The sequence below is a fragment of the Lissotriton vulgaris genome, chromosome 8 (genome assembly GCF_964263255.1).
Source record: "Lissotriton vulgaris chromosome 8, aLisVul1.2, whole genome shotgun sequence".
Taxonomy (NCBI): domain Eukaryota; kingdom Metazoa; phylum Chordata; class Amphibia; order Caudata; family Salamandridae; genus Lissotriton; species Lissotriton vulgaris.
Window position 1 is genome coordinate 1,328,890,327 of NC_141696.1, and position 15,699 is coordinate 1,328,906,025.

General features: G+C 47.9%; 1 protein-coding gene across 1 annotated transcript in view; it reads left to right on the forward strand.

The window, feature by feature from the left end:
• The window catches only part of DCUN1D5 (defective in cullin neddylation 1 domain containing 5), a 143,591-nt gene that overhangs the window by 82,703 nt on the left and 45,189 nt on the right, over window positions 1–15,699 (forward strand). The window contains exons 4-5 of the mRNA XM_086935266.1: window positions 11,487–11,557; window positions 11,901–11,992. Coding sequence (XP_086791392.1) covers window positions 11,487–11,557; window positions 11,901–11,992 — 163 coding nt within the window. The remainder of the gene's footprint in view (window positions 1–11,486; window positions 11,558–11,900; window positions 11,993–15,699) is intronic.

Below are 15,699 nucleotides of genomic sequence, written 5' to 3' on the forward strand. Positions count from 1 at the left end.
CAACTCTAACCACATAGACCTATCCGGTTTCCGTCCGGGTCATACCACTGAATCAGTTCTGACACACCTAGTTGGCGATGTGTTAAAAATGTTGAATCAGAACGAATCCTGCCTTCTAATCCTCCTTGACCTTTCGTCAGCGTTCGATACAGTTAAGCATGACAACCTACTAGACTTGCTCAAACCTAGGATGGGTTACTAACGGTTTGTTCCAAACTGAATCGCCTCATTTTTCCACAACAGACCTTCTCGATTCAAGGTTAAACAGTCCCCGTCTAAATCCACTCTGGTCACATTAGGGGTTCCTCGCTCTCACTTTTCTCTTTAACTTGTTCATGGAGCCTTTAACGGAAATTCTGAGATCATCCAACATCTACTATGACGTACGCCGATAGTGCTCAAGTGTACCTGAAAGTCTCCTCCCATGACTATATTGGTACCCTCAACTTAACGTTACCAAAAAAAAATAAACTGACAGACATGCAGCCGCTTCACACTAAGCACTCTCAAGATGGAATTCCTCCTAATCGCCTGCCCAAACAATCACCTGATATGGAGGAATGGGTAACTAACCGCTATTAACTTCATGCGACACTATATAGATTCTGCAAGATCCCTGTGAATAATTTTAGACAGAACTTGAATATGCTAAAGCATATCAGCGCTGCCACCGAAAGACCAAGCCTCCAAATTAACATCTTAAAATAAAACCCTTCCTCCCCATCAAACACTTAGTCTGCTGTGCAAGCCCTAGTGATTCCCAGTGTTGCAACCCTCTGCGGCTGACCCAGATCCAAGACGGCTCCTTTAAGGGCCTCTCTTAATTAACATTGCTGTAAGACACCTCCAATTTGGAATCCCTAAACTGGCTCCCTTATGAAGCAAGATTATATTTAAAACCTGCCTGTTTGACACATAAAGACCTTAACTTCAATACCCCGAGATACCTCGCAAAGAAACCGAAAATTTCTGGCAACTTCAGATCCCCTAGAAGTTGTAGCACCTTACTGTTGAAACCACAGAAATTGTAAAAAAAAGAACTTACAACCGAGCCTTCTCTGGCATCGCCTGGAGAATTTGCAACTCATTGCCTCCTGTAATCAGACTGAATCCCTCAACTGCGTCTTTCAGGAAGGAAGTTAAAGTACTACTGATAAACATATTTCTGCCCTAGAACCCAGAAACTCTACTCTCCAGACCTGTCGTGGCATGTTGACTAAACCCATGTTTATTATACCATAGTGTTTTTGATCTGCAGATTTGAATAAACCGATATTTGTTAAGGTGTTCAGAGTTCAAAACTTTCTTATGCCCTGAAATTCGTCTTGAAAGCTGAACACAAAAAGTCTTATAATACAAGTTATTCCTATTGCTACTCTTATTTTAAGGAAGTTGTAGAGCTCTATGGTATCGAAATTGTATTCTTGTCTGAGCTTGTCAAACGCGGTCTGAGTCCCTTTCTCCAGCTGGCTGGCTTACTGTTGTTATGCCGTGCCGGTACCACGTGTGCATATCCAGTGATTTATCCCTATATTTGATTCTAGGGTTGTGCCAGAGCGACTCTAGCTGAGCTTGTCTGACGCTAATGTCTAGTAGTTTGTCTAATTTTAGTAGGGTCAGTCGTGTGTTCCTAAGGATTGCGTTCTGTTTGATCGCGGGGTGCTTCGTCGCTGTGAGTAGTGCCACAGGATCCATTCCCCCTAGTAGTCTCCTCTCTAGGGAGAGCCAGGCTGGGGTGTAGTCGCCCTTTGGTGATATCCATTGCAGACCCTGTGCTGCCAAGCGGGCTGTTTAAAAGGTTCTAAAGTTCTAAAGTTTATGTTCAGCCCTCCTAGTTCCTTGAGGAGTCTGAGTATAAACATGCTCACCCCATCAATAACACAATACGCTAATGGCCTGAACATCACAGGGCACCAGGTAGCGCACATATACAGAGCCATGACCTCCAAAGTAAATAACAAAACTCTAAGCCAATGGGAAGAAGCGGTAGGGAGAGAGCTAAGCTAGAAGGAAAGGGCAGATCTATGGTCCTCCACATCAAGGAGGAAGGTGACCACGACCCTCGATCAGACAAAGTTCTGGTTAGTACACAGGGCCTACTGGACCCCAGCACGTCTAGCCGCCATGGGTATCAGAGAGACTGACTCCTGCTGGAACTGCGACATGCAGAAAGGAGACCTGGCACACCTCCTTTTCCACTGCACCAAAACAAGGAAGTTTTGGAACTCCATAAACACTCTAATCAATGACGTAACAGGAGCCACACTGTCAATGGACTTTCACCACCTAATTCTGGAATACACCGACCCATCCATAACATCCGAAAATGACAGAGACCTGATTGACCTCCTGCTGACAGCAGCGGTCAAAACGGTGTTGAACAACTGGAAGGATACGGCAAAAGCCACCTTTAAAGCCTGGTTCAACTGGGTCATTTTCCTAAGAGGAGCCGACACCATAACGACCAACAGCCAAACGAACTCGGGGGAAAAAGAGCGAGATATGGCAGTCACTAGACAACTTTTTGTCCTCTCATAAGCCACCCTAAACACCCAGACCACACTACACTGCATAATCAGACAAGCATCCTACTCAACAACATAAAGCGCCTATGTCTCTCTACTCCTACACCTCTTTTCTTCTGATACTTTATCTCTTCACACCACCAGGGGGACGGAAAGATAACCAGACAGGTTGCAAAGGGGCAAGGGGGAAAATGGAAACGTGCAAGTCGGGCGAGAAGAAAATGTAACAAACTGAAGAATGAACTAGCAAGAGCTAAACCAATGTAAGCCAATCTGGCAATCTGGACATTGCTTGAACCCCCCCAGGTGCTTTTTTCTTTACTTTTTCCCCCATGTGATTCACCCTGTACCATGTAAATATGCTTTTATTTTCAATAAAAAATTACAGAAATAAAAAAAGAAATACAAGTTATTCCTAATGATCCAAGCCTATTTCGGTATTGTAGCACTTCTACTACTGGATAGGGTCTCGCTGTGTTTCCTCCTACAGTATTGGCATTTTTGTGACCATTTTATTAACGATTTTGATACCCACTTTTGCTATAGCTAAGATCTGTTCCCACAGCGGAAGCTGCTGTTCTGTACTCCATAATGTTGACAACGCCATTGAATGGTTTTTAGTTTAAAAAAAAATATGCCTGGGACCTTTTAATAATTCCTTTCCATTGTTACCATTTTGACAACCTTAGTATTGTTTGTTTTTGATGTGAAATTAACTTTCAGACCTGAGTTACATTTGGACTTTTTGCATATTAAAAAGCAACGTCAATTAGCGAATACTGTAGCTAGATGTTCCTAACAAGCACTTGAACTACTACTGGGGATTAGCGTCAAAGACTCGATACTGATCTGTACTACTTGTTCGAACCCTTTGCATTTTTGTTTGACTTTGAAACTGACTTACTTGATTGTTTATATCACTTCACTGTACTTTTAACACTATTGATGTATCTGTTTATATATGCTCCCCTACTCTGTAAAGCGCTCTGATATCTGCGAAGATCTTGTTCGCGCTATATAAAACTTTAAAAATAAAATAAATAAGTTATGTAGATTTATAGAGCATAGTAATCACCCGTGAGTGTATCCAGGCACTTCAGCTGTTGAGTGGGCATATGGTCCCCACAGAGTTATTCGAGAGCCATGTCTTCAGCGTCTTGCAGTACTGAGGGAGGTAGCTCCATATTTTGGGTGCCATGTATGAGAACAAGTGACCACCTGCTCTATTTTTGTGACTGTAGGAAACCAGGGCACAGGTGTCTGGTCAGCTGGTGAAAATGTATGAGGCTGCTCGCCCAATGTTGTTTAGGGCTTTGTATGTGTGAACCAAGAGTTTGAATTGGCTGTATTAGTGAATGGGGACCCAGTGTAGTTCCTTGAGGTACGAAGTGATGGGGTGCAGCACAGTGGGTCCACTATGTCTTACAGCGGCATTCAGGATGGTCTGGATCATTTGTAGGAGCTACTTTGAGAGTCTGGCATAGAGTAAAGTGTGTTGCCATTGTCAAGCCTGCTTGTGATGAGTGCTTGCATGAGTCTGTCTGGTGTTCTGTGGCAGCCACTTGAAAATATTTCGAAGGATGTTGAGGGAGTAGGCACTCACTGTGACTTGTGCCGTTATGTCTGTCATTTAGGACGAACCCCAGTTTTTTAGGTCGAGCGACCTATCTCAATGCGCATGCGCATTGAGCGGGAGCGAAGATATATAGGGACTTAAATAAGCTTTACCTAGACTGGGCGATTTGGTGCTGTGCCCGTGGCTTTTAGGTCAATGCGCAAGCGCATTGACCTAAAATGTGCGTGCACATCATCAAATCGCCGTCTGTTCCCTCAGCCACACTCCTCCCACACCTTTGAAGTGAAGCTTAGCTTCACTTCAAAGGCCCCTGCTGCTTAACACCCTCGTCCCACTCCGCCCTGCCCGCCGTGTCTCATTTCTCCTCCCCCCGCCCCCCCTTCTCTGCCTTCAATCCGTCTTGTTTCTCATTGTAATGCACGGCTTGCCCAACTCTGTTAACATCTGTTTTTATTTTTGGCAACTCTGGCGCCGCACTTAGGGTGCACCACTGCGCTCGCTTTTCCACTATTTGCTCCTCGTTGTCCTGCATTGTAACTTTATGTATTAACTACATGGGCGCCGCGCTTAATATTTTAGCAGGCGCCCGGTTGTATAGATTTTATTTGCTGCTCAACACCCTCTCCCCTCTCCGCCCCCTCCCCTCCCCTGCCCGTGTCATGAAGTCTGCACCAATGGCTAGCACTAGGAGCCTCACCTACTCCTGCGCTCTTCCTGCTTGGGGTTTGCCAACCTAGGCGTCCGCAGGCTACAGCACCAATGCCCCGTTGGGCGCTAGGCCTGCCTTCTCAGCGCGACGTCCAGGCCACCCCTGTAGCACGGTCCTCAATGGCCTCTAACTCACAGCAGGATGCTTGGTTTTTTTCGGGATGGCTTCCACCGTTGGTTGTGTAATGTACTCTTTGTTCTAAATTCCGAAAGAATTGAATCTGTCTTAGACACAAATACAGACACGAATTTAAATGTTATTGAAATAAGATAATCTTTTCTCTGTCACAAACCCTTATGGAACCCACAGGACCACCACACCCACCACCACAACCACCACCCCATCCACATCCACCGCCTCCACCACCACCGCATCCACCACCACATCCACCATCAACAACACATCCACCATCACATCCACCACCACCACATCCACCATGACATCCACCATGACATCCGCCACCACCGCATCCACCACCACATCCACCGCCACATCCACCATCAACGCCACATCCACCATCAACGCCACATCCACCATCAACGCCACATCCACCATCAACGCCACATCCACCATCAACGCCACATCCACCATCAACGCCACATCCACCATCAACGCCACATCCACCATCAACGCCACATCCACCATCAACGCCACATCCACCATCAACGCCACATCCACCATCAACGCCACATCCACCATCAACGCCACATCCACCATCAACGCCACATCCACCATCAACGCCACATCCACCATCCACGCCACATCCACCATCAACGCCACATCCACCATCAACGCCACATCCACATCCACCGCCTCCACCACCACCGCATCCACCACCACATCCACCATCAACAACACATCCACCATCACATCCACCATGACATCCACCATGACATCCGCCACCACCGCATCCACCACCACATCCACCGCCACATCCACCATCAACGCCACATCCACCATCAACGCCACATCCACCATCAACGCCACATCCACCATCAACGCCACATCCACCATCAACGCCACATCCACCATCAACGCCACATCCACCATCAACGCCACATCCACCATCAACGCCACATCCACCATCAACGCCACATCCACCATCAACGCCACATCCACCATCAACGCCACATCCACCATCAACGCCACATCCACCATCAACGCCACATCCACCATCAACGCCACATCCACCATCAACGCCACATCCACCATCAACGCCACATCCACCATCAACGCCACATCCACCATCAACGCCACATCCACCATCAACGCCACATCCACCATCAACGCCACATCCACCATCAACGCCACATCCACCATCAACGCCACATCCACCATCAACGCCACATCCACCATCAACGCCACATCCACCATCAACGCCACATCCACCATCAACGCCACATCCACCATCAACGCCACATCCACCATCAACGCCACATCCACCATCAACGCCACATCCACCATCAACGCCACATCCACCATCACATCCACCACCACCACATCCACCATGACATCCGCCTCCACCACCACATCCACCATCAACAACACATCCACCATCACATCCACCACCACCACATCCACCACCACATCCACCACCGCATCCACCATCACCACATCCACCGCATCCACCACCAACAGCACATCCACCACCAACAGCACATCCACCACCAACAGCACATCCACCACCAACAGCACATCCACCACCAACAGCACATCCACCACCAACAGCACATCCACCACCAACAGCACATCCACCACCAACAGCACATCCACCACCAACAGCACATCCACCACCAACAGCACATCCACCACCAACACCACATCCGCCACCAACACCACATCCGCCACCAACGCCACATCCGCCACCAACGCCACATCCGCCACCAACGCCACATCCGCCACCAACGCCACATCCGCCACCAACGCCACATCCGCCCCCGCCACATCCGCCCCCGCCACATCCGCCCCCGCCACATCCGCCCCCGCCACATCCGCCCCCGCCACATCCGCCCCCGCCACATCCGCCCCCGCCACATCCGCCCCCGCCACATCTGCCCCCGCCACATCCGCCCCCGCCACATCCGCCCCCGCCACATCCGCCCCCGCCACATCCGCCCCCGCCACATCCGCCCCCGCCACATCCGCCCCCGCCACATCCGCCCCCGCCACATCCGCCCCCGCCACATCCGCCACCGCCACATCCGCCACCGCCACATCCGCCACCGCCACATCCGCCACCGCCACATCCGCCACCGCCACATCCGCCACCGCCACATCCGCCACATCCGCCCCCGCCACATCCGCCCCCGCCACATCCGCCACATTCACCACCGCCACATCCACCACCGCCACATCCACCTCATCCACCACCGCATCCACCAACACCGCATCCACCAACACCGCATCCACCAACACCGCATCCACCAACACCGCATCCACCAACACCGCATCCACCAACACCGCATCCACCAACACCGCATCCACCAACACCGCATCCACCAACACCGCATCCACCAACACCGCATCCACCAACACCGCATCCACCAACACCGCATCCACCAACACCGCATCCACCAACACCGCATCCACCAACACCGCATCCACCACCAACACCGCATCCACCAACACCGCATCCACCAACACCGCATCCACCAACACCGCATCCACCAACACCGCATCCACCAACACCGCATCCACCAACACCGCATCCACCAACACCGCATCCACCAACACCGCATCCACCAACACCGCATCCACCAACACCGCATCCACCAACACCGCATCCACCAACACCGCATCCACCAACACCGCATCCACCAACACCGCATCCACCAACACCGCATCCACCAACACCGCATCCACCAACACCGCATCCACCAACACCGCATCCACCAACACCGCATCCACCAACACCGCATCCACCAACACCGCATCCACCAACACCGCATCCACCAACACCGCATCCACCAACACCGCATCCACCAACACCGCATCCACCAACACCGCATCCACCAACACCGCATCCACCAACACCGCATCCACCAACACCGCATCCACCAACACCGCATCCACCAACACCGCATCCACCAACACCGCATCCACCAACACCGCATCCACCAACACCGCATCCACCAACACCGCATCCACCCCCACCACCACCACCACCACCAACACCAACACCACCTCCACCACCACCACATCATCCACCACCAACACCACATCATCCACCACCACCAACACCAACACCAACACCACATCATCCACCACCACCAACACCAACACCAACACCACATCATCCACCACCACCAACACCAACACCAACACCACATCATCCACCACCACCAACACCAACACCAACACCACATCATCCACCACCACCAACACCAACACCAACACCACATCATCCACCACCACCAACACCAACACCAACACCACATCATCCACCAACACCAACACCAACACCAACACCACATCATCCACCAACACCAACACCACATCATCCACCACCACCAACACCAACACCACATCATCCACCAACACCACATCCACCAACACCACATCCACCAACACCAACACCACATCCACCAACACCACATCCACCAACACCAACACCACATCCACCAACACCAACACCAACACCACATCCACCAACACCAACACCACATCATCCACCACCACCAACACCACATCATCCACCACCACCAACACCAACACCAACACCACATCATCCACCACCACCAACACCAACACCAACACCACATCATCCACCACCACCAACACCAACACCAACACCACATCATCCACCACCACCAACACCAACACCAACACCAACACCACATCCACCAACACCACATCCACCAACACCAACACCACATCATCCACCACCACCACCACCAACACCAACACCACATCATCCACCAACACCAACACCAACACCACATCATCCACCACCACCAACACCAACACCAACACCACATCATCCACCAACACCAACACCAACACCACATCATCCACCACCACCAACACCAACACCAACACCACATCATCCACCAACACCACATCCACCAACACCACATCCACCAACACCAACACCACATCCACCAACACCACATCCACCAACACCAACACCACATCCACCAACACCAACACCACATCCACCAACACCAACACCACATCCACCAACACCAACACCAACACCACATCCACCAACACCAACACCACATCCACCAACACCAACACCACATCCACCAACACCAACACCAACACCACATCCACCAACACCAACACCACATCATCCACCACCACCAACACCAACACCAACACCACATCATCCACCACCACCAACACCACATCATCCACCACCACCAACACCAACACCAACACCACATCATCCACCAACACCACATCCACCAACACCACATCCACCAACACCAACACCACATCCACCAACACCACATCCACCAACACCAACACCACATCCACCAACACCAACACCACATCCACCAACACCAACACCACATCCACCAACACCAACACCACATCCACCAACACCAACACCAACACCAACACCAACACCAACACCACATCCACCAACACCAACACCACATCATCCACCACCACCAACACCAACACCAACACCACATCATCCACCACCACCACATCATCCACCAACACCAACACCAACACCACATCATCCACCACCACCAACACCAACACCACATCCACCAACACCAACACCACATCCACCAACACCAACACCAACACCACATCCACCAACACCAACACCACATCATCCACCACCACCAACACCAACACCAACACCACATCATCCACCACCACCAACACCACATCATCCACCACCACCAACACCAACACCAACACCACATCATCCACCACCACCAACACCAACACCAACACCACATCATCCACCACCACCAACACCAACACCAACACCACATCATCCACCACCACCAACACCAACACCAACACCACATCATCCACCAACACCAACACCACATCCACCAACACCAACACCACATCCACCAACACCAACACCACATCCACCAACACCAACACCAACACCAACACCACATCCACCAACACCAACACCAACACCAACACCAACACCAACACCACATCCACCAACACCAACACCACATCATCCACCACCACCAACACCAACACCACATCATCCACCACCACCAACACCAACACCAACACCACATCATCCACCACCACCAACACCAACACCAACACCACATCATCCACCACCACCAACACCAACACCAACACCACATCATCCACCAACACCAACACCAACACCACATCATCCACCACCACCAACACCAACACCAACACCACATCCACCAACACCAACACCACATCCACCAACACCAACACCACATCCACCAACACCAACACCACATCCACCAACACCACATCCACCAACACCAACACCACATCCACCAACACCAACACCACATCCACCAACACCAACACCACATCCACCAACACCAACACCAACACCAACACCAACACCAACACCACCACCCCCACATCATCATCCACCACCACCACCACCACCACCCCCAGATCCACCACCACCATATCCCCTGATCCACCACCACCACCACCACCACATCATCATCCACCACCACCACCACCACCCCAGATCCACCACCACCATATCCCCTGATCCACCACCACCACCACCACATCCCCCAGATCCACCACCACCATATCCCCTGATCCACCACCACCACATCCACCATCACCATATCCCCCAGATCCACCACCACCATATCCCCTGATCCACCACCACCACATCCACCATCACCATATCCCCCAGATCCACCACCACCATATCCCCTGATCCACCACCACCACATCCACCATCACCATATCCCCTGATCCACCACCACCACATCTGTTTGTGGCTCTGTGTGTGTGTGTGTGTGTAGGTGCAAATGCAATGTTCTTGGATTTTCGTCACAATAAAATACACTGAACATAATCTTCACAAAAAATATTTACAAACGTTTAAGCTATTGCCATTATAAATTACAATAACTTTTATTTAAGTATTAATTATTTACAAAATGAAAAGCCATTGTTATTTGTAATATCAAGACATCTAAGTCATGTAAATACAACACACATTGAATTATAAATGCTATAGGTGTCACATTTGCAAAAGTTAAAACTATTGACATTGTAACTGAAAAGCTATTAATTTTGCTACTTTCAAAACCAACACATAAATAAAAGTGTCAGTTACAATACCAATAGCTCAAACTTTCCTAATGCGAGACCTATTGCATTTCCAATGCTTGTCTTGTGTGTTTGGGGGTGTTAATCCTAGCTCTGATGGCCACCAGGTGGAGTCCGATGGGGAGGTCTTGTTTCCAAATATCCAAACTTCTGTCTTGTCGGAATTGAGCTTAATGCAGTTTGTGCTTATTCATTCATCTACCCAAGGTCATGGAGTTGGTGTAGTTGATTCTGGAGGTGCTTCTCTTGTCCGTGAGAGAAAACATGAGTTGGATATTGTCGCTGTAATTACACCCCTTGCTAAAGGTGATTTAATTTTTCAAAGCTCCCCAGTCCTCACCCACACACTTATAGTCCATAAAACGTGGGCATGTTCTCTTTTGGTAAACTTTTTGTTTTTCTTTAGGTCCTGATGATGTTTTAGGCCCAGAAGCAATGGAAAAGTTTTGTGAAGACATTGGTGTCGAACCTGAAAATGTAAGTTTATTACCAAGAAGTTTGCTGTTGGTGCATAAGTTACAACTTTTCATTTGATAATATATTTTATTGTTATTGTCTTAAATCCAATGGAAAACTGTTGTCTATCAGTCAATGGTTACAATTTAATGAAGTCCATCTTTTTGAAATTGTTCTCTCATGCTGTACATTCCTACCTCCATCATTTAGCACCGAGGTGTATGGCCCGAAGGTTTGCTTATTTTTTTTTTTTTATTAGATTACCACTGATGGTCAATTGTACATATGTAACTTTTCTGATTTGAGTACGCACTCACGGATTTGTGTTTATGTATTTTTAATTTGTTACCTATTTGCTTTTCAGATTATTATGTTAGTTTTAGCCTGGAAGCTGGAGGCTGAAAGCATGGGATTTTTTACCAAGGAAGAATGGTTGAAGGGGATGTCCTCTTTACAGTAAGAGCCATTTTTTTGTTTTCTTGTATGTTCAATTAAATACTCTTTTGGTTTACTGTTAAAATATTTTGGCTAAAATATTTTGGCTATTAGACTAAGTGTTGTGTGCAAGACTGAAGAATGTTATGCTCTTGATATTGCTTTGTCATAGAGAATCTAAATACCGTGTTAAATGCAGTTATTTGTTAGGTTCACTATTGTTTACCATAAAAGGGGAGATCAGGTATCTCTTCAAATTTGAACTACATGTAGCCCTGCAAGTGGAGATACACGACTATACATATATTTGAGGGATAACTGATTTTTAAAGAAATGCAATCAGGCGATTTTAAAACTATTTTAGAAAAAATGCCAAGTTTTGTGCAAGATGTTTTTGAAAGATGTTTGGTGCTTGCACGTCCCATCTGCTTTTGTGTATATGCCTTTAACATTTATCATGATTGCACTCTTTCTATTGCTCACCTTTTAAACATAATTTAACTTGGTAATCAATTTATTTGTAATTTTATTTAAAGTTATAGCTGGATTACATTTTCTACCTCATTATTTAATTACTTAATATTGTGGTTCAAAAATTTGAGTGGTGCCTTATTTTGCTGACATTTCTCCTTAGTTGATGCGGTACTCTTAGTTTTTAGGTCTTGCATAGGCAGCGCTTATGCTGTCTCTTCGAGACCTGCTGTATTCAGGCATGGACTTGAAGCTCCGCACACTTTCTGCCCATCTTTTTAATTGGCTCATGTCACAGTCCTTCGTAAATGGGGGCTTTTCAATGGTCAATAGGCTTAGTATTGCCTTTTCTCTTCTTGTATCCTCCCATGAATCCACACCCCTGTTACATTTGCTGTTAATCTGTAGGCTTTACTGTAGGCTTTAATTACAGCCTCTGAGCACAATTTGTTTTTAAATGGCTTGCTCCTGCCTGCTTGGCAGAACATGCTCTCCCGCAAAGTTTTTTTTCTATTTAACCAGCGCAGCAGCCTCGGCTGGATTAATGGCGGACTGAGGTACTGGGTTTTCTCGGAACCAATACTAATACAAAACCCAGCGGTGTCAGGGCAACACCCAAAGACCCCGGATTCCCCTGTCTTGGCAAACAGAGACAGGGGATACTTCTCGATGACGCCAAAGACCAAAGTTTAATGGTTGCAACCAGGGACAGATGTCTACGAAGTACACTCGGGTAGTTCGAAAGAGACTGCACCACCTCAATGAACGAAACTGTCTTTTATGCCGAAAATTAAGCTTCTGGCAACATCATAATTTACATTCCGTGCATACAAAACTAACCAATGAGCAAGTAGCATTTCAAAAAGTAGCGAATCACGACAGTCAAAGTTAATCCCACTTTCCGTTGTCCAGCCCACCACAAACGATCGCACATATGCTATTTTCCTGTTCAATCAGGCCGGACAAACCCATCATAAAACCTTCAACCCAGTTCGATGAGCATATCGTAAAGGAAAGGCAGAAACGGATGGAAAGGAGATAGAGTGGGAACGGTGGGCCATAAAATCTGACCACGTCCTGCTCTTTGATCTTTATCAGTGCAGCTGTTAACCAAGGAACTGGCTCAGCAGGATTCGCCCCGGGCGAGGAATCAGTTTGGCCAGGTCAACCAGAAGTCAGCTAAGGCGTGCGTGTCAAGGACTTGTTCGGCCACAATCATAGGGCCTATGTTGGGGCAACCATACAAGATGGCTGCCACATTACAAAATGAAACCCGAGGGTTCAAACTAAATCCTCAATGCAGAGTGTTCTCCTATATCGATTCATATGAAAACATCCAGACACGTTAGACTCGTCATTTGCGGTCTGCCGACACCAAGATCGTCCATTCCGACAATCTTTATAAATCGGGTTTCGGAACTATCGAACCCAATTCGGGACCACGGAACCACAGACCTCCTTTTGCCCTATCATAGGCAATAAACACAAACCCATTTTAATCTGAATCTATATTCATCAGGTCATCGATATGCTTCTGTAGCATCATCTTATTACTATGCTTCTCTCTTCGGACAGGCTTCCGTATGCACAAAGTAGCACAAAGGCCACAAAGAGCCGGAGCGCACTGTACACAGAGACAGAACACAAACAGAATCGCCAAAACCATTCCAATGACCATCAAAATCTTCCAACCCCAAGTGGATATCAATCCGTATAATCCATCCCATCAAAGACCAATCCCCTTTGTCCAGATGGACAGAATCGGAGATTTTATGCAATTTAGAAATGGCCTGGAAGACTGACGGAGCATTATCCGGAATGAAAACGCAGCAGCTCGATTGAATCAGTCTACAAACTCCCCCTCGATCTGCTAGAATAACGTCCAGGGCAACTCTATTCTGAAGTGTCATAAGTCTATCTGACTGGAGCTCAGCAGTCAAGTTACCAAGGGCACCGGCAGTCTCAACTATGGTGGACTCAACCACTCTCGTAAGCTGACGAATATTCCTACTGTTAGCCATAGGTCCCCAAAACGGCAGAAAACCCTTGAAGAAATCACCCAATTCTTGTCCTGCAGTGTCTTCTTGACTAAAGACACCTCTCGTAATTCTCATCTTGTGATAATCTGCCGCAGCTATAAAAGTGGGGGGGTAACAGAAAGGAAACAAAACATGTGCCGGAAAAGTCATGGGGCAACCATGTATATGCCTTGTCGTAGCAAACAAAATAAGTACCCTTGGCAGCTAAGAACGCTGGGGAAGACTGAGACGGAAACACGTAAGTCTCAGTGCAAACGCTCTTCCCTAACTGAGCCTTCGGATTCTTACCGCTGCCCTGCAGACAATAGTAATCCTTATGGGGCACTATCCAGATCGGTAGGGGACTTTTCGCACACTGGTTAATACTCAGACTTACTCCATATCCACTTACGCTCCAACCACTATATGGTTGTCTCTCGTCTTGCGGAATAGTCTCTACTGCATTAGTCCCTTGAATCATATCGACTATGCCTCTAGCTATAGGACTATTCTTCGGATTATCTCTCGGTGAGCGTAAGGGGTCAACACCGTGGGCATATATGAACATGGTTCTATAAGCTCGAATCGAACCATTTAGACTAAAGGGCAAGACCAAATAAGGAATTCCTTTATCGGCGGTATGATGCATTAAACCACAAATCCAGCAGTTCGTTGTATTAATCACTAACTAGTGCTGATGTAAAAGCTGTATGAAGGAATTATTAGCGAACTCCTTACGTCTAACTACCTCATATTCAGGCAAAGGGTGGAAAGAATGAGAGGAAATAGTAGGTGAAGGTGTAGATTGCACAGTGGAATTAGACGTCTCTTTAAAAACAAATGCTACATACCCAATTATAAGAATTACGATACTTAGTAGTAAAAGTATGCACGGAATCAAAAACATCTTCTTCAACATTATTTTACAAATACGTTTTCTAAAAGTCAGTGTCTGCACAGGTCTCTCCAACTCAAAGAAATCCTTCCTAAACTAAAGTTGCTGCCCGCGGTGGTTGGTTGATTCTGCTTGAGAGGCCTCCACTAAACCCAGGAAGACTGCCTCGGACTAACGGAACCCAAGACCTAGTGTCTCAGGCTAGCACTCCCAAGATTTGTAGCAACCGCGACCCTAGCAGCAAGAACCGGATGGCAGTTCAGAAAAACAAAAATACGTAGATCCTTGGTGGAGAGTTAACCTGCAAACATTAAAAAAATCAACTTTATTCACTTTATTTGTCC